This window comes from Pygocentrus nattereri, chromosome 19 (genome assembly GCF_015220715.1).
Source record: "Pygocentrus nattereri isolate fPygNat1 chromosome 19, fPygNat1.pri, whole genome shotgun sequence".
In the NCBI taxonomy this organism is placed as follows: domain Eukaryota; kingdom Metazoa; phylum Chordata; class Actinopteri; order Characiformes; family Serrasalmidae; genus Pygocentrus; species Pygocentrus nattereri.
Genome location: NC_051229.1, coordinates 15,395,390 through 15,416,516, shown reverse-complemented (window position 1 = coordinate 15,416,516; position 21,127 = coordinate 15,395,390). Strand labels below are relative to the sequence as shown.

General features: G+C 37.5%; 2 protein-coding genes across 5 annotated transcripts; both read right to left on the bottom strand.

Moving 5' to 3' along the window:
- Window positions 1–2,603: 2,603 nt before the first annotated feature.
- Window positions 2,604–12,936, bottom strand: mbd3a (methyl-CpG binding domain protein 3a). Of its 4 annotated transcripts, none has more exons than XM_017697111.2 (7): window positions 12,667–12,936; window positions 10,850–11,009; window positions 10,281–10,418; window positions 9,683–9,773; window positions 8,805–8,997; window positions 6,604–6,756; window positions 2,604–4,275 (listed from the first exon to the last, which is right to left on the bottom strand). In XM_017697111.2, the coding sequence occupies exons 1-6, from the start codon at window positions 12,774–12,776 to the stop codon at window positions 6,609–6,611; spliced, it is 840 nt and encodes a 279-aa protein (XP_017552600.1). In that variant the 5' UTR covers window positions 12,777–12,936; the 3' UTR covers window positions 2,604–4,275; window positions 6,604–6,608. The 4 variants fall into 4 exon arrangements, with proteins under 4 accessions (XP_017552600.1, XP_017552601.1, XP_017552602.1 ...); XM_017697112.2 differs by having other exon boundaries at window positions 8,805–8,982; window positions 12,667–12,930; XM_017697113.2 differs by having other exon boundaries at window positions 12,763–12,920.
- A 1,334-nt stretch (window positions 12,937–14,270) lies between these two features.
- LOC108427156 (cytochrome b-c1 complex subunit 10) lies at window positions 14,271–18,663 on the bottom strand. Its single transcript, XM_017697110.2, has 3 exons — window positions 18,536–18,663; window positions 16,568–16,710; window positions 14,271–14,817 (listed from the first exon to the last, which is right to left on the bottom strand). The coding sequence occupies exons 1-2, from the start codon at window positions 18,583–18,585 to the stop codon at window positions 16,590–16,592; spliced, it is 171 nt and encodes a 56-aa protein (XP_017552599.1). The 5' UTR covers window positions 18,586–18,663; the 3' UTR covers window positions 14,271–14,817; window positions 16,568–16,589.
- Between the last annotated feature and the right edge of the window lie 2,464 nt (window positions 18,664–21,127).

The following is a 21,127-nucleotide window of genomic DNA, read 5'->3' as shown; positions in this document are numbered from 1 at the left end:
GCTGACGTCACCCGCGACACAACAATGGGTTCAAAGGCCACGCAATAGGCGCGCGGAGAGCCGGTGGCGCGCCTGCGCGTACCCGCGCACCGGTTACGACGAACCGGACACAATGCACCTTATTTACCAACATGTTTTGGACATTTGCGATGTTAACTGCAGATTCGTTCCTTCTCATAAATGCTGAAGGAAATGTGAAAGTCCTCAAGATTGTTACATCAGCCACTGAACTTCAAAGCACAGCAGATATTTTTAATGCCAGCTGAGGGCAAACCATACAATACTGCGCTGTACAATGAGAACTTCCCCACTGTGTTACTTCTTACACTACCTCGCCTTTAAGTTGATAAACGCTGAACATCAGAAGCTTTATTGTCTAGCTCAGTTACAGTGCTCTTCCCCCCACTGCATGAAATTATAATTAATTATAAATAATGCCATGTCCTATATATAAACATATAAATGGTAACTTCACAGGAGAAAGAAAAAGCAACTTTTAACGTAACAAAACTTCATTAATTTTGTCAGCTGGTATATTTGGTGGGGCAGTCATGGACTGGAGGTTAAGGATCCAGCCTCGTGACCGGAAGGTCGCTGGTTCGATCCCCAGAGCCGACAGCACATGACTGAGGTGTCCTTGAGCAAGACACCGAACCCCCAACTGCTCCCTGGGCGCTGCGGATTGGGCTGCCCACCGCTCCGGGCAAGTGTGCTCACTGCCCCCTAGTGTGTGTGCTCACTAGTGTGTATGTGGTGTTTCACTTCATGGATGGGTTAAATGCAGAGGTGAAATTTCCCCATTGTGGGGCTAATAAGGGTCACTTAATCTTAATTTCATCATTCATTTTGACATCTGGCACATTTTTGGATTGCATATACAGGTCCATGTAAAAATGTTGCGAACACTTCTGGTCAAATTGTGTTTTATTGATTTTCTAAGTCAAAACAAGTTACATGCTCTACAGTAGGTGTGCAGTTACTGTGCATTAAAATGTGCAGTAGTATGTTCTCTGTAGTGACGTCAATTTTCATTTAAAAAAAAAAAAAAAAAAATGTAATTTGACCAGTGGTGCCCAAACATTTTAGTCACCTATAGGAATAAAACCATCTTCAAATTGTTTCCAGGTAAATGGAGGGAAAAAGATCTTACATTATAAGTTATAGTTGTCTTTTTGTACATTTGTCTCAACAGCCGTAAATCTCATTTATGTAGCCTAGCCCCAGGGGGCGAGTGTAATTGTGAAGTGTCCTTGAAAACTATTGTGATGCGAAATGGGATGGAATCCCCTTCCACTTGAGTCAAATCTCCATATTTTCACATCAGACTTAAGTACTTGCAAGCATTCATCACAAGAAACCCCAGAAGCATTTGATCAAAGATGAAATTTTATTAATTTATAAAATTAAGTCCATTTTGAGGGAATCTTCTCTCAAAGAAATTAGATCCACACGCTCAAACTGCATAAAGTACAAAAAAAGTCTTTGCCTCTGTAGCTTACATTTATTAAATGTGAGAAAACAAAATCAGGTAAATAACTCTTTGTAAAATAGAAAATTTCATACAGAATTTTTGCTGGCTTTGAGATCAAATCTGTAAAATAACCATATTCTTAAAGCAAATGTAAAAATATATAATATATATTTAAAAATGTGAAGATGATTCATGAAAACCCTGCAGAACAGTCCACTTGGATGCATTCATTCTCAGTTGCATTAGTTAGACTTGATCAGGGTTCAGTTTTTTTGTTGTTCACATCCAGACAAATACAGCGATATGGACAAAATGGAACTGTTCCTAGTTCAGCACTCTCAACCAAGCTTAATACATTTGGGGACCAAAGTGGACGCTTGTCAACATACAGTCCTTTGCCATTTTTGACAAAGTGGTGCACTGATTAGCAGTGTTTTTAATCTCTGCTGGTCGAGCATTTAAAGTGCAAATTTGCCCGTTTCTCAAATAGCTTCTACCAATGCATATATTTACAGTGGTCTGGCATTACACACACACACAAAAAAAGCTTCTAAACTTATGTAACACCACAACCTGCAAACAGAAACCCCACCTTTCAAAAAGCACCTTATTTATTTATTAAGTTTTAGCACCATCAGATGAGGCGTTTTCACTAAATGTTATAATCAGCCAACAATCTCTTCTCTAGAGCATCATTTATGCACCAATTCTCCAAACAGATTAAGCCAAGTACAAGACTAAAAGGGTATTTTCAAGGGGTACTCTACAGGTAATTAGTCTAAGGCATAGTACTTAATCTCTGTTTAAACAACTGGCCCTTAATACCTTAAGAGCTTACTACTGTTTTCTTGACTATGAATGTGAAAGCACAAGAGCTTATACACCAAAACATTATCTTATAATCCAAAGATTTGCTGTCTGGATTAAGGATTGCCTTGTTAAATAATGATTGATTTTAAGGTGATGATAGTGCCTTAGATAAAAGACAGCTGAAGAATAAGCCCTTTAGGAAAATGTGTAAGACACTGATTCATTAGAATGAATAATCAGAAATGTAAGGGCAGGGAGGGCACAAAATTATTTTCAATCCAAAGATTAAAAATAGATTTACAAACTATTTAGACTGTTAACCTTTTTTTTTTTTTTTTTCACTTGCTGGACACTGAGAGCTTTTAAATAAAGAAAAAAACATTGATGGCAGCTTCTTGTGGCTTTCAGAATGACCAATGTAACATTCATTTCACAATTCTCTACAATTTATAAATTCTTGACTCCCTGACACAAAAACCTGCCAATCATGGCCCTGTAGTCATAATGTACAGAAAAAAGGTAAGCACCAATATTAAAACCTTTGTTTTAAAGGATTTCAGTGTTTCACTGTCACATGCTCTGAGAATTCACTGAGGGGTAGAAAATTCAACATAAATAGTAGAATAAGGTTGGAACTGTTAAAGAAAAAAAACATTTTCAGCATAACCTTTAGCATACACTCGATTACAACAGACAGTAGTTTTGACAAGACTGTCTGTACTTTAAAAAAAAAAAAAAAAAAAAAAAAAAAAAAAAAAAAACACACACACACCACACACACACACACGTACCCTGACTCAAAACACACTTATAATGGAAGGCTCTGGACAGTCGGCAAATTCTGTAAATACGGGTTTATGCAAAAAAATGTCTGTCAAAGAATAATAGCATGTTAATGCAATAAATTAACAACAAATATTTAACACAACACATTTTCCTAGTTTAACCCTTGAAACCATCCACAATAGTGCAAGGTGAAGCCCAGCTGCCTGTGTATGTTGCTATGATCAAATCCATGATTGTAGCCCTCTTGTTCAAATACAGATTTTAAAAAAAAAACAAAAAACAAACACACAACACACCTTCTGTATGTTCAGACTATACTGGACAGTGCTAATGTGTGACCTATGGACAAATCAATGAGCAGCAAACTAACAAAAGTAACGTGTAGCCTCCACTGTAATGATAATGGTGAAACCACTGACTCATATACATATGTATACATGTATGTATGTGTGCGTGTATATATACACACACAAAGATAGATAGATAGGATAGATAGATGTCCTTCAGTGTTTCCCACATATTTATTTTCCTCACATAAACATCTATGCATTTTGGAAACTGTCCAGTGGCTTCTATTATAAGTGATTTGTGTTAACAGGTTTTTCGTTATGCTATTTAAGTACAGTGAAATGCAGTGAAATTGTCCATGATAATCAAAAGTACAATACAGATGTAGCAGACAGGACTGTAAGTAGGACTTTAAGACTGTAACTCCTGCAACAGCTCTAACAATATTATTAGTTTGAGAATATGAAGAACAGACCGCAGGGTTGCTTGTACTCCCCATCTAGTGTTGTCTAGAGAAGCACTGTCAACACAACTCCTGTAAAACTGCCACTTAAAAAACTGTATTGCCTGTAGCGAATGGCAAACTATGCATCTGTGAGAACATAAAGCACCATTCTCACATATACAATTGGAGTATGGCAAGACACAAGCACTTAAAATACACAGCAACTGAAAGTAAAAATACTACTAATTATAGCAAAGTTGAAAATTACAAACTGTTCCTAGGAACTGCATATGTAAAACATTAAGTTTCAGTTAATTTAGAGGAGCACTGTAAAAACATAGACATAGAAAAGACAGAAAAAAAAATATTACTTTTACATCGAGGGACAGCATGAGCCATCAGGTCCTTTTTAACGTTGTGTGTCTATCTGCACAGCAGGGGAATTCTGTGGTCCACACTGCTCCCTTCAACATCACTAAACACAGAGGAATAGGTTACACATCAGACACTAGAATGGATGACACTTGAACAATCAACACCCTGGGCTCTGCCCATAAATGCATTCTATTGCAGCAACTGTTGCAAGCCTTATTCTTAATTGGCATACATGTGAAAGGTCACCGTTACGGCAGATGTAGATTTTTCTTTTTTTGTGATCAAGCTAAATGTTAGCATCACCACAAATTCAATGTTAGTTCAAACCTGACTCGTTTCGATTAGCTACTACAACAATAGAGCCTGTGCTGGCTAGCACTGCACTGCGTGATTCAACACACCCAGAGAGAGGGAGGACAACTGTGCTCTCTTGGACTCCTGGCAACCTCTCATAACTGAAATCACGTCAACATGTCACAAACGCACAATGGGTGTGTTTACATGCAATTACTAATCCGATTATAATCAAATTCCTGCAGTTATCTGATTATTCAAAGTGTCGCACTACGATTTCTTAGATCGGAGTAAGGTCTAGAAATCCAATGAAGAAATCCAACAAAGACAGCTGTATTTTAGCTCAGGACTTGTAACTGCATGTACTTACTCTGATTTCTTTCATTAAGCACCCTAAAAGACAGCAACAGAATATTTTTGGAGTGACGCTGAAACCAACTACACACTTGATGAAATGAAGGGTTTAAATATTCTTTATCTTGAAATTTTCTGGTAAAGTGACTCAATGCTTTATACATACATTATATATACACACACACACACACACACACACACACACACATACATACATATAGTTACCCAAGTGCATGTAAAACGTGCAGCTCTGCAGATTAAGTGCATGTAAATGCATCACACCTAAAAGGCTAATTTATGTATTTATAATTTTTTTAAAATCTGAACATTGAATAGACCTTCAATAAAGAATTTTAAATGATAAACAAAAATGAGAATAAATTAAAATTCTTGAAATCACACTCATGTCCTTCACTCTCCTACACTGGTCAGCAGAGACACATTCAGTCTAGACAGCAGTGGATCTACGCTATATTGCCAAAAGTATTCTCGTCTGCCTTCACATGCAAATGAACTTGGGCGACATCCCATTCTTAATCCATAGGGTTTACTATGATGTTGGCCCACCCTTTGCAGTTATAACAGCTTCAATTCTTGTGGGAAGGTTTTCCACAAGGTTTAGGAGTGCGTTTATGGGAATTTTTGACCATTCTTCCAGAAGCGCATTTGTGAGGCTAATCTGAAGGCCACATGCAGAAAGCACAATGCGCCTCAGCATCTGCTGACCCTGCTCTGTCATTTTACATGGCCTACCACCTTGTGGCCGAATTGCTGTCATTCCCAATCACTTCCACTTTGTTATAATACCACTAACAGTTGACTGTTCATATCCAATATCAAGATAGGGTAGAATGCCCAAGAACCTCTTTCTTACAAGTTTGATATACTGCTTAAAAACACTGACTTGTCTGCATGCTGACTTTTCTTTTGACTTCTTTTATTGTATTGTGTGACACCATCTGTAGTCTTGGTTTTTGAAGTGACAAAATTTTACAAATGGCAAAAGGCAATTTTTTTTTTTAAATTAAAAAAAACACACCACAACACTACCTTGGATGACCAATCATTGGACATTGGACACTGGATTGTGGAGGCACATAATGTACAACCTATTGTAATACTTTTGCAAATGTTTTCATTTACTGTCTGCTCAATTTAGTCCTATCGAAAGAACTAACTATATATATATATATAAAAAAAGTGATTTTTCCACATTAACTTGTGTTTTTCTTTACAGTTCATTCACTGCATCACTGATTAAAATACATGCAAAACCAATGCTTTCAGATTGAAACTAATAATTAATGAACTGACAGTGACTTCCACAAAACACTGTAAATGAGAGTTGATCGAAAGTGATCAAGGGCTGTATCACTTATACACTTTTACATTTCTATGGCATTTCCCATGCATTAAAAAAAAAATAAAAAAAAAAATGTATTGCCGTTGTTACACCCTTGCCTCACAACAGCTGCCATAAAACAATGCCTTTGTGGATGAAGCTTGGATAGATGGACAGTTTGACTTTTTTTAATAAACAGGATAAAGAGTTTAACTGTTTAATAAACAGTTTCTCATAGCTGAATAAAATATGATTATGAATGCTGTATTAATTTGCTGATATATATAATATTTGAAAGAACAACACAAGTAGCAGCTTTCTTGCAGTAATAACATCTAGGTAAAATTAGTTTGTAAGTACAAGAAACGGACACTTTGGAAATTAGGTATCCCTCTGACTGAATATCACTGAATACCCATAGAAGCACTTTTCTCTTACCATGGCTATACAGTCTCTGTCTCTTCATTGCCGCTGGCCTCCTCTTTCACAGACGCTGCATCAAGGGCAGCCTCTTCTACGTGAGCTAACATGTCTGCCATTAGAGCCTCCTCCAGCCGCTTCCTCACACTGTACACAAGGTCTTCCTGCTTCCTGTAACACAAATAGAGAGTGCATTAGAAACGGCATACTGCTATACTACATGCTGCACTAGTACAGGTCCATACTCTGTACTGCATGCTACTCTTCATAGTAGTATAAAATACAGTTAAAGCCATGTGCCATACTATAGGGCAGAGGTGCGACTAGACTGCCATCACCCAGGACTGAGCCAATCAGAATCATCTCAAGTCCCACGCTTTTTGTTTTACACCAAAGCCAAATTAAATTTGCAGCTTTGGATTCAGTGTGGTAAACCTGAGTGGTTTCCAGAGACACCCATGTGTTCCTACATTTGCTAAAAAAGTCTGTCATTTGCATTTAATTCAGAATCTGTAATATAATAGGTTGACTGAATAATAAGCAGTTGCGTGAGCCTTTGCTGAATGTTTGATTGAAACCAACTGTATTTAGTTACATTATCTATGTAGTAAGTTAAGTTTATTACTAAGGTGAAGTAGGCTTTGCACAGACTAGACGACTTGTCAACATCATATTGCTTTATGATGCTTTAAGCTTGATGTAAACTAACTGCTGATCACACATTCATTACACTAACAACATGTGAGCCTTAGAGAAGACAACAGAAGAGGACATGATTATTTCGGGGTCCATATTTCTAGTTTCCTGAAGGCGGACATTGTGGTCCAGGGATCGCTGAAAATGGCACATCTGTCTATAGAGCTTGACTTTGACAGTGCTTCAAAGATCCTGAACAGTTATCTCCAGTTTCCCAAAGATAAAAAGTCATGTGATCATGGAGAAGAGGCTTAATGCCCTATAATCCAGTAAAGTTTGAAAACAGTTACTCTCATTTTTGCCAAGTTACAGCGCTGAAAATTTCTCTGGCTCTCCAGATCTCCGCTGTGGGCAAGTGTCTCCAGGATCCACATCTCTGGTTCCCCAAAAGCTATCAATACAATCCAGGGCTCATTGAAAAATGGGCATATCACACTCTACTGACCTGGAGTTTGGCTTTGTGCAATATGTAGTATGCCATTTTAAACAAAGCCAGAGTGTTGAAATAGCCCATCCTCCCACAGCATGACAACATGAGGCACAGTGGTTCATATACTCTACATTGACAATGACAAACTGAACAGTATGCAAGTAATTCTTTAGTGTCAAGAGAATGAAAATGCCACATCTAATACAAATCAACCACGTGACTTTAATATAACCATTATATATCATCAGTTGCACACCATAATATCTGACAATATAATGGGCATACACAAACTACAGACAAGTTAAACATTTTAAAACTGTATTACTGTCTCTTCTCTCATCTTTCTCATTACCACCTTTCATGGAAACGATATGATGAAAACTAGACATCCAAGTGCTTTCTTTCAGAGTAAATTGGGCAGAAATGGTGAAGGGCTTATGTTATGCATGGTCAAAAGACTGGACTTTTTATAAATTATAGACTTTAATTTCTAGAGGTTGTGATCTTTGAGGTTTATTTTGTTCAAGTGCAGCTCGGCAGATACGTAAACAACTCTATTTGAGAACATTCATTTATTTGAGCCAAACTCGCAAAAAGTTTTGCAAAAGCGCACTGACGTTAAAATCATCTAAACTGGTAGACAAAGTTTTCAGTGCACTGCCCAATTAACCAGTAAAGAGTTATCTTTGTGGTAAGATGTTTAATTTCTCAAAAAAAAAATTAAAAATGCTTTAGATATCAGTTGTTACACTAAAATGGGAGGTAAATCAGTTTCAGGGTAGATATAGCTTGTGCGTGAAAGAGTATTCTGTGACCAGTCAAAGGACAACCAATGGCTCATGAGCTTGGCGAATGCTTCCATTTCATTCATCCACACTTGAATTAGGGTGTGTTTCATGTTTGATGAATCAGTCATAGAGTAGTCCATATGCTATTCAGGGTACTTCAATCTGCATTTGTTTCCTTAAAACTCATAAATAAGATAAATTATTCAATAACTTTGAATAAATAATGGGTATTGAGTGGAGATAAACAGAACAAACTCTTGGAGGATTAACACTGGGAGATGTAGTGTTATTTTATGCTAATGTACCTGATGTCCTCATCAGTGACTGTGAATGCCTTGCAGAGAGGCTGTGTGGTGTTGAGCCAAACTCCAGGGTTCTTCTCCACTGCAGCAGACAGCTGGCCTGTGATGGGGGCAGAGGTGGTGTGCAGGGCACTGGCAATGGCAGACAGCAGAGTTTTATCCGTGTAGCCTGGGCCAACCCCTGCAGTGGAGGACACTTTCAAACATTATACAATTTAAAAACAGAAATGAGACAATTCAGGTCATTATAAAGCACCTTATTTGTATTACATGGATGCAGTTATTTATTATTCTTAATTCTTATTATTTATTCTTAAAAATGGTTATTTATCAGTGATACAACCAGAAAATTGCTATGTAACGCAAAAGCAGCATATCTCCAAGATGGTAACTTTACAGGAGATGGGGGAAAAAATGCTTTACTTTTAATGTAAGTCAATGGAACCACAGTAACACCGTGATCATCATGAATTTTACACACATTGTAAAGGGCAACAGAAACTTTCAAATTTCCAAAAACTGAAAAAAAAAATTTGTTCTGACAGCAGCGATGTGGACAAGTTTGGACAACTACTATAGGAACAATGCAGCTTAAATGGGTTATATCTTGGAGTACAGAATTTTCCTTTTATTTTTTGGATGTTAGAAATAGTTTGAAGCTGAAAATGTTTTAGGCTGTAAAATGGCCATGTAAAAATTTACTATGACAGGTTTTGGGTACATAAAATCCCACAGCCCAGAGAAGAAAAATGTCATTACCCTCAAGCAATATAAATTAAGCTATAGCATGTATGTGTGTTTGAAAAGATCTTGGTTTCATCCCTGATCAGATGTGGAATGTATGCATTCAGATTTCCTTCATTTTCCACATAGCTACTCACCTTGTAGGCCTTTGGGAAGATCCATAGTCTTCATCAACTCTTCAGCTATATCATATGCATTCAGTCCACTAAGCTTCTTCTCCCAGAACAGCTGAGGAGAAACATTCAACAGATTAGATGTCAATGTTCAGGTCTAAAAATTGATCATACCTTATAAACACAGATTAACGCAAATAATAATCAGGCATAGTAGCAACCAGTAGAACTGGCCCCATTCACACCTGGCACTATATCCTGAGTAATCCAATCATAAAAGTACAGGTGTAACTGGGATACAGTGCCTCTCAAAACTGCACCGTGATCTGACCAATCAAACCACATTTAGAGATGTTCAGAACATGTGTAGTTTGAACACTAATGCACCCCAGTTCATCTAATCAGTAATACTAATCAGTAGTGCATTACTGATTCAAGCATGCCTTCACTCACAAAAGATATGATTTATGTGATTCTGACAAATTCATTTTTGTGTAGCCGCCCCACTACAGAATGGCTAAAGGTACCATCAGTGAAACTATAACCAAAGCTTTCAGATTCAGTTTTGTTCCCAGTGAAACAGCAAATTCTACCTGGATGAACCTAAAGGTTGTTTGGTTACCTGTCTTGGCTGATCCACAGCCTTCTGAGGGTCTGACTTCACTTTGTTGTTGGGATGGTTTGTGACCTTGGTAACAGGCTGTTTGAAGATAGAGGCTGTCTGTCGCACTGGTAGAGAGGTGTTCAGATCAGGCTTACCCTTTAAAATAAATAAATAAAATAGATAATGTACACAGAAAGTGCCATGCAACATTATAAAAACTATGAGTGAGTAGTAAGCATTTACAAACAAAATTCAAAAAAACTGACTGTTTGGTATTAAAACCTGCACCAGGCAATGATAATTTATTGCTATTGTGATACATTTTGGCATCATGATACACAATATACTTTTCTGGGTACAGAAAGCTTGTTAACCAATTAAAGAGTTGAATCAGGCCTGCTAGATGACAGAAAACACAAAAAATGTGCATAGCGTAGGGTCACCAGGACTGGGAAACCCCTGTGATGAGCAATGTCATATTTCTATATTTCACAGGAAAATCCACTTTAACCTACAGCAAGATGTCCAGAGTAAATGGCAACTAGAAAATATGCAATTTCACACTTTTTCACAAGTCTGCAACCTACCCTGGTCTGACCGCTGTGGTCATAGCGCAGACGATGCCTGTTCTTGTTCAGTTTGCTCATAATAATTTTTCCTGTACGAAAATCAAAGGAGCTCAGGTCCATAGAGTTGCCCAGGTAACGTGCCAATTGTGGTTTACTCCGAAATTTCTTTCCTGTAGGACTGTGGATACAAAATAAGGATAAAACTGTTAGAAATTAGCCCTGTTACAAATGCAAAAACAATAAAATGCAATAACCAGATCAGCAGAAATCCTCCCAAGTTTTGTTTTTCCTGTGTTAGATTTAACCAGAGAATCCACATATCCTAAGGACAACAAGGAAATGAACTGCAATTAAACTATATTAAATCTGACCTGAATGAGCAACCATGAAATGCAAACTGCATGTCCCTAAACATTCTGAAAGATGTGGAAGATGTTCGGAATTATTTTAACCCTCAGTTAGAATCAAAATGGTGTTTTCCAGCAATACAGCATGTACTGAGTGTATGGACAATAGTGATAGAAGTACAATGATTTCAGCAAACATCAAAGATCTGAAAAATTTGTTCACAACAGTATAACAAAACTTAAAACTACAGCCTATATGCCCCTCTGGTCATTTACTCTCTTTCATGCAAACCAAACTCAATAATTAATAACTTATTTTGTTTATAGTTCAGTTCTACTGTTTCTGCAAGGACATTTTTTTGAGCACATAAAATCTGCCTCAGAATCAAAAATTGTACTGAATCTGAAAATGTACACTATTGCAACCCACAGTGTGATAAAATGACACAGTAAAACAATTGTTTTGGCTTAGTTACTTGATAAAATTACTAATACAACACTAGTAATGCTTACTATTTCTTCTATAATCAAGTTAGTTACTGAGCTAAATTTAGTTAAGATCAGCTCATAGCTAGAAATACTAACAGAACAGCAAACATGCTGCAACTTATTAAAAATCCTCAAAAATGGTTATTCTAGTCTTATGTAAGTAATTTAATCGTTATTGTAGAAAACATTTCATTTAACTAACTTGTTTTAAATTATGCCAATACGTAACACAACAAGAGTAGTATTTAAGTCAATCTAACTACTTTTAGAGTAAGCAAAACTTCAAAAAGTAGAGTATTAACCTTACTTGCTACAGTTGTCAGGGCAACTACAACTTTATATACTTTTTTTTTCACGGCAATATATTTGCATGATATTTTTAAACAACTAACTTGTTTACAAAGCAGAGGAGCCGTTATTTTAGAGTGGAGTTCATGCATAACGAAATCCGCTCTTCAGCTTAAACGCTGTGTAAAGTGTTCCACTCTCAAGAAGCACCTCGCCTCAACTTGACTTGTTGCCTCGTGCAAGTCAATATCGGTCTACTCAATTAGCAGATCTGATCGCAAATAAATACAGCGGGCTAACTAGCCAAGTTAATCCATTAAAGTTTAGAAGCAACTTTTACCCGGGTAAGTGTGCACTAAACTATCAAAGCTGTTAAGTTAGCCAGAGAACTGCCAAAATTGGACCCCAAACAAAGCTAAGCTGGCTACAATAACAAATTAGCATATACCTAGCTAGCAAGACTGCTAACAACACTGGGTAGCTTGGCAGCTAGCTAAGTCGGCTAAACAACAAGTCTGTAGCGATGTTCCGTCACCAGAGTTAGACTTACGATGCGAGCCCAAAGTTTTCGCTCTTCTGGGGTGGTCTAAACTTAAGTAAATAGTAAGTAACTGTTACGGTAGATTTATCGTAGTGCTGGGTAAGCCATATTAGCAACGTTATCCAGTTAGCTTAGCTAGCGTTATCCCCTGGCTAAACCAGCAGCAGTACCTAAAATAATAGACATCGCTTTTCCCCGCGGACAAGCCCGACTTTCTGGTCACTTCTTCCCTTTTCCAACCATTTGGGAGAGCCGAGCACTCCCACCTTTTCCTTTCCATGCTTCTGTCCGAAGTAGGGCTCGCAGAACTACGTCGAAAATGAATAAATGTGAATATGCTGCAGCCTCTATCCCACTTCTTTATCGCACGCCGCTCTTCTCACCTCATGACCTCCCCTATCCACTCTTTATACTAGGGGTCGATTCTTAAGAACAGTTGGACATACACTCGGTTCAGTTTAACCGACTCGTGTTTCAGTTCACTTCAATGAAATAGAATCAAACCATGAGTGGACTGCTTCTTTATAACCTAGAAATATTAAGTTCTAACGCCTATATCTAAGATATAAACATGTGATCATTATTAGAGCTCCATCCGCCTTCTTTACATCGTGCCACTCTTCGAGAGTCTATTGCACGTGACTCGCTTTATTCCGGGAGTCGATTCTTAAGAACAGAACAGCCGATTTTGATTCCCTGATTTGGCTTAGTACAATAGTAGAGAATCGGGGCCATGAGGACAGTGAACTGCTTCTTCGGTACGTCTACGAGTTAGCACAAGAGAAATATTACTCGATACCTCATCCCTGGTCATAAAAAGCCAAACACATCCCTTTAATTTGACTGCTCAGCTTCCAAGAATCTGTTTTAGGATGAAGTGAAGCCCAAGCTTAAATGCAACTTCTTATTATTTAATGTTTCCCAAACATGAGCAGACCTGTAGTATCGAGTAAGCAAATACGAAGTCGGTTTAAAGAACCAATTCTTGCACTTATGAATCTGCATGTTTTCTAAAATACCGTTGAGTAGCTGTTAACAATCAACATTGTGTCAAAATTTTGGGCACCCCTTCAGTTAACCTAAAAGGGGGTGTCTAGGTGGGCGATGTAATATCACAATACTCAAGCAAGTGTTTTATGAAGCAGGATATATCACAATATTTACTTTTTTTCTGACATCTGATAAGTTTTCTGAATAAAGTTCTGACATTTTAAAAATAAGATCTTAATCTGATTATTTGTATTAAATTCAATTGGTATTTAAATCATGACTCATTATGCTTTTTAATCACACATGCAGTTGGGAAGTGTTTTTAAGTACTGATTGATATCCGTAATATCCAGAGAAAAGCTTATTGTGAAATATTGTGATGTCACTTATCATGATATCGATAAATGCCATCATATTGCCCAGGTTTTGTGTCTAGTAGAATTGCTTTTTAAGAACTCTCGGTGACACTGAATTAAGGTTTCTTTTCTGTCTGGGAAAAAAAATGAAGGATAACACAGCTTAGAATCTACTAAGAACAATAGCATTTTGTGAACTGTGAATCACACATTATGAATAATCTAAGTATGCTTCGAGAGGTACTAGAACATATACCGCTCTGCATTGTTGTACTATTGCTGTAACTATTCTGATTTTTGTCTTGCCACTGCTTTTATGCATACTGAGATCAATATAAAAGCTTTAAGTATGGTTTTAAGTATATGACTAAATGTTAATGATACTTATCTGTTCAACAATTTCTTTTTCATACGATTGAACACTGCAGTGAAAGTTCTGCTCTTTTATTGACAAGCACCATCAGTCAACCCAGATGTAGGAGACAGGAGGTGGGGAGTACAGAAAGAAACGAATGCCTCATTATACAGTCAATTAGTTTTACGTAAGCACAATGTAACTGGGTCCTTTCAGACAGAAGCACAGTTCAGTTAATTATCAAAGCTTGATTATTCAGGGACTCTACTAGCATTTAAAGTCTTGCTTTCAGTTTATTCAGACTTAAGTGGTCAGATTATAAATATGCAGCAGGTTCCGTACATGGCTGCTAAAAAATAATTCATAGTTAAAGTTGTCTGTTATGGCAGAGGTACACCTGTATGGTGAGACCCAGCTTTGCATTTATAACTTTTTTCCCAAAAAAAAAAACAAAACAAAAACACAATTTTATATATATATATATTTTTTTAGTTGCACAGAAATTACACAAGATGGTTCATTAGTCCATTTCTCGCAGTCTAGCTGTGCCCATGTCCCTTCAGTTATTCGCAGTTAGGATGTTCACCTTGATTCAATCCAACCTCAGCAAACAGTCAGACCTAGAGAGAAAAAAGGCAGTACTATTGTCATTTTCCATTTATTCTTGAGTCATTTAGGACACAACAGACTGGAACAATGATTTGTGGCCCAAAATTAGATTTATGTGACTATACAATTCCTAATGTCATTGAATCCCTCATCTTAAATGAAAGAAATCCATCACAAATTTACAGTTACTTGCCACCATGAATTTCTAATATTAACCAACTTCAATGTTTGCCAGGTTCTTGTTGAGAACTAGCAGCCAAGGTAAGTTATCACCACATCGACCTGTTACACAAATAAGTGTAGAATCTGTCCTGAATTAAAGAACAGAACAGAATGAATCATTCACTGCTTCCATAACTGTATTTCCTTTCACTCCATCAGACCAAAACTCACAGCTAGATTTGTTAAAGGAGTGTGTGAAATTGATCTATTAGCAGAATAGATATTTCATCTAATTCTAATATAAGAATAGATATTTTATCTAATGAAATTTATCTACTAGCAGAAACTGAACGTAGTACACAAAACCATATTTTCATTAGTGTATAGTCACCTGTAACTATGAATCATTGTGTTTTCCTTATTTTTGGATGAGCCCCCCATACCTACACAAGAGTGGGTTTTCTTCCAACATGTTGCAGTACAGTACAGTAGCCCAGAACGAACAAACCAAACACTGGCTCTAGAGAGCACTTTTCATGCTTTTACATTAATGCTGGCTAACATTGTGTTGTGAAAAGTTTGAGAATCCAAATTTGAACAAATCGAGGATTATACTTATTATTTAGCACAAGAAAAAGCAAGGAAGGGCGAATGCTCATCGTCAAAGAAGCAGAAACACAAAGAAACAAAATGTAATCGGGACAGGCGATGGCAGGAAACGTCCACTGTAGGTTCTACTACATGCTTTGAAATGTAGGGGTAAGGGAGGGGTATTCAGATAGTTGCAATTTTGCAACCTTACTGCTAGATAAATATTACACACTGCTTCTCTAATAGGACAAAAGTTACATACCTAAGAACAGGCTCAATGCATAAGAGCATGATTTGAAACAATCATTCAACCAAGCTATAGATGGGGAGATAAATTTCAATGTATATAACAGCTTTTACATTTGTTTATCAAAACATTACACTCTATTGCAGCTTTATGACTGCCAAACTGCAGGCTCATACCATATTACATATTACAAGTACAAAGGTACCTTTAATTAAAACTATTCTGAAATCAAGAGAAAATAAATCACATTTGAGAACACAGAATGGAATATATTGGATGCAAATTTAGTGGATATAGATCCAAAAACACTGTTTGCTGCAGCAGTGAGTGACGATTCAAATAGCTGATTTCTCTTGACCTTAAATATGGGGTGAATGATCAATCAAAAGAACTGGTCTCACCCTGAGGTTTAAGACGACATTAACTTGACTTGGAATGGAGTAGTGAACCTGATTGGTGGCATTAAGCAAAAAGTCATAAAAATAAAGCTGTGATTGCCCAAATTGGGGGGATGCTCACTCAAGACAAATCCTAAGGCATCTTCTGGTTGTGAAAGTTTATTGTATATGTAGGAATTACATGCAGATTATTCCTGAGGCTGAGAAGCACTGAGAGGACCTGTTATCATTCTATATGGTCTGTAAATGAGACCTACAGTCACAGCACACTATGGTACAAAAAAAAAAAAAAAAGACCCCTCGCAATAAATCATGATACATACGATTTGGCTGTTTTAGCATAGAGCAACACAAAACGCTTACCTTACGCTTGAAGTTCACACATCTAGTCATTCTTCTTGAACTTTCCATTGATGTAGGGCACATAGTCCAGGATCAGTCTCCAGTCTGTGAAATGGACGAGTGCAATGCCCCCAACTCCTCCCCATAAAGTCAGTGTGGGAACCCTAGACAGCAGGTAAGTTATCACTGAGTTACATAAAACTGAATAGAAGTTTAAATCTAATGTCTTGAATGAACTATAATGCACTCTTATCAGGTGAAAGTTGAACAGGCCATAAAAAGCTATGATTTCTGGCTTGAGGCAGCCACTCTGATCAAGAAAGTCTTTCACAAAGCAGGATCTCTGTTAGCCACACAATTGAGGCCAAAAATCAAACCTATTTAATAGAACAAAAGATAAACAAAAATTCCTTTTGGACAATCCTCACTTTAGGCTTAAGTTAGTCAGTCTTTACTGGCAACTTCTGCCTACTGAAAGACTAACCAGATCAGTTTTACTGATAAACCACAGAACTAAAAAAGTTAGTGCCATAGAGTAACAATAGCATATCATATTGTAACATGCACTGTAACAATCACCTCCTTGTTTCTGCACTCACTGTCCATTTTTATCAGCTCCACTTATCATACAGGTATACTGTGTTCTACAATTACAGACTGTAGTCCATCTGTTTCTCTGCGTATTTTGTTAGCCTTCTTTTACGCTGTTCTTCAATGGTCAGGATCCTCACAGGACCACCACAGAGCAAGCATTATTTGGGTAGTGGATAATTCTCAGCACTGCAGTGACACTGAGGTGGAGGTGTGTGATGAGCTGGTATGAGTGGACCAGACACAGCCGTGCTGCTGGAGACACTCCTACCTTGTTGATGTGAAGTCAGAGACAGCAGCTCATCTGTCACTGCACAGTTTGTGCTGGTGGCCACAGGACTATGTTGGCTGGATATTTTTGACTGGTGGACTGTTCTCAGACACTGAACTGTTTTAAAACTGCAGCAGCACTGCTGTGTCTGATCCACTTGTACCAGTGCAACACACACCATCACATCAGTGTCACTGCAGTGCTGAGACTGATCCACCAGCCAAATACATGCCCTGTGCCAGTCTCGCTGGGGTCCTGACCACTGAAGAAAAGTGAAATTGGGCTAGCATGATGAAGAAACAGATGGACTAGTCTGCAATTGTACAACTACAAAATGCTCCTCTATAGTAAGTGGAGCTGATAAACTGGACAACGATTGGAGATACAAGGTAGGTGGTTTCAGTGTTATTGCTGACCAGTATATTGTATCGCTGTATCATGGCTAGCTTTATTACAGATAAATGCTATTTTGACATATTTAATCCCTTCTTCAGCTTTCCATTATTGTGAGAAATCATTGTAAGCGTTGGCCCTTCTACGTATTTCTATTGTATCAAATGATTTAGTGAATCGAGACACCGCCGTATCGAATCGACGTCTGAATGAACCGTTACAGCCCTAAAGTACGTAAACAATTTGAAACTGATTGTTTTCTTTTTAACATATAACCACATAGGTTTTTGCTTCGGAACGCGACCTTGCAGACTTTCCATGGCTTAAATCGGCTTTTAAAATCAATTTTTAGTTCCATAATAATCGTACAAATGTACAATGTTTTGAGGGAAACTAATGGCTGCACCGTTTAAGGCTACAGCACTCGCTGGTAAAGCCAAGCTACGATGCCTGATTTGCTGCTTCACTTAAATTGCTTAAACATCTCAGGACCAACACTTCATTTAAGGCATGTTCTCCCCACGAATGTAAGGCAAAGTATTTTACCATCAGTGAAGCGCGGTCAAATCTGCGGAGTCCGATAGAAGACCCGAGCACACTGGCCAGCTAGCTAGCTAGCAAGCAAGTGCCAGACAGCTGCATAGATAGGTCACCAAGGACAAAACTGTCTCCCTTCACAGAAAACGCTCCTATAACCAAACATTTACCGAACCCATTATCACAAAAACCCTTACCACGTCCTTGCAATGGAGACATATTTGGGTCCTACTATTTTGGAGAGCATTCTGGTTCGAGTCTCTTCTCCGCGACCTGTTAGAGGAAAGTCGGAAAAGAAATATCGCGATGGTGACGAGTTTTGGACGCGACCTCAACAGGAAATATTCGTAGCGACAGGCTTCAAAATAAAAGCCAAAGAAAATGTAACGTAAAGCCGGCCCAAAAGTACAAAATTCAGAATGAGATTTTTCCCCAATATAACAAAAAAGTGTGGATAAAATATGTTAATATTAAATACGCCATATGTTAAATATTAACATTTCAATTTTCAACACTGAATATTATTAAGGTTGTGTTGTATACTGTCTCAATCTCTTTTGTTTTAATGTTTTTGTTGTTGCGTAATTATTACCACTGCTATTTTAATTCTGGTGGGGAAAACATTGTCTGTGTTATATGACTGGAATGCTTAATAAAGTGGTGCTCATATAGTGTCCTGATCTGATTCTCTACCCAGAGGCAATTTTAATCCCAAGCTAACAAAAGCCCCAAGCTAACCCGTTCGTCGCGACACTGTACGACGCAATACAGTATTCTGTGATAATACATGTCGAGTGTTTTTCCCAAAACTGTCATTTTCTTTTTAGCATTTGAGCAGTTCCTTTGCAGACCTCTGCAGGTTTGCATGCCAAATGCCTTTAAACACATAATTCAGTCAATGAACACAAGCTCACTGACCCCACTGTAAAAAAAACACATATAAGAATATCAGAATTCAAGAACATCAAAGTTTACCAAAGGTTTAAGTGTCCAAAAACTTTTTGAGGGCACAGAAAAGTAAATACAATAAAATTAAAAAATGTATAGCGTATAAAAGTAAAATGATTTTGAATAATATTTTGAAATAATCATAAAGAAATATAACTGGTAAATAGAAATTCAGAATAGTTAATTAAATCTAAATCTAATTAAATCGTTCAAGTTCCTGCAAAGCTCCATAGACTACCTCCATAGACAAAGCTCCATAGTCCCCAGGGGTCTTAAAATAGCTTTATTAATAGCTGAGGTTTATCATTTAGATACATTCATTTTAATTATCAGAACACATATGACACAAAGAAACCCTGGGCTATTTTATGGTAACACATGCAGCACATTCATATCCCATTTCCCACGTTTTTAAATATAGAGACCATTTCATAAACTGTGACAGTAAGCTTAGACTGTACCAAGGACTGAGCATCCACACACCATATGTCAGCAGTAGTTATTTCTACATTTGTGGTTTATGAAAGAAATTACATCAAGTTATTCTCTACATACAATAATGTGGGAAATTGCATCTGAATATACTGTCTGTGGTACCATAAAACATTTTCCATGCTGTCTTTGTGGCCTAAATCCCCATAGTTATACTGTGCCGAGACATATCTGACCAAACAAGAAGGACTTCAGAATTAAGGCTCCCTCATGGAAGCTGGACTTTATTTTAGACACTATTTAAAGTATGGCCTTGTTTGAAGTTACTATACGAGGACTGTAATTGCCTTGCCTTTCTCACAGTACATGTGCCAGAAGCAGAACAAAGAATAAATACATGGCTTATGCAGTTTTGGAATGTTTTAATCTTATCTTGCCTGCCTTATGACACAAAACGTACTACAATTATTTATACGTGCTGGATTCAAAGCCACAAGAACCAGTTGGAGTCAATGTTTACACCAAGAAAAATCTAATAAGTTTGTCTACAGTATTGTGCAAAAGACTCCTTAAATTGCCAGGGTCCACCTGCAGGCCCAAAGTTTTATTACACACTTCTATAGCATAAGAAGAGTTCAAACAACCACTTGATGTCCCTGTAGTTACTGAATAATGAGCCTTAGTATGCAGTGTGCCTGAGATTTTAAGGGTTTAATTTCAAGTCAAATTAGGCATTAAGTTCAAGTTATACATTTTCAGAAGATATTTCTGATACAGAGAAATGGTAATACCATGTGCAACCTGTTAGACCACCAAAACTGTCCCCATGTGATAAATAGTACTTAAAGCTTTCATCTCTGAGGGAGAAAATCAGGCTCCACTTCAGATCTGAAAAATCCACAGGTGTTTCTGTCCATCCTTCCACTGAGACAAGAACTCAACACTTTGAGCCTGAAAGCATGTGTAACTGTGAAGAAGCTGTTACTGGAAAAAAAGTCAAAAGACAGCAGCAGACAACTTCTAAGACTGAACTTTAGAGGTGTGGAAAAATATCCCTGCAGATTTCTTTGAAAAACTGCTAGCTAGTCTCCTGAAAAGAATTCAAGCTGTGAAGACAAAGCGTGGACACATTAAATACTGAAAAATGTTCTAGTCAGCTGTTGAGGATTCAGTGTCATTTTCTGTTAAATGTGTTTTATGCCTTTTTTTTCATGGCACTGGTCTCTGACTTTCGCACAGTACCGTTTCTTTGATAAATAATGAAAATGATCTTAATCCCTTTGGCCAGTTCTAAGCTTGAGTGTATAGCTATGCGTTTATGTACATTCTTATAGAGTGAGATCACAGCAATCTGTCACCTGTTTAAGTATCAATACAGTGAAGCATTCAGTGACAACGTAAAGCCTCTC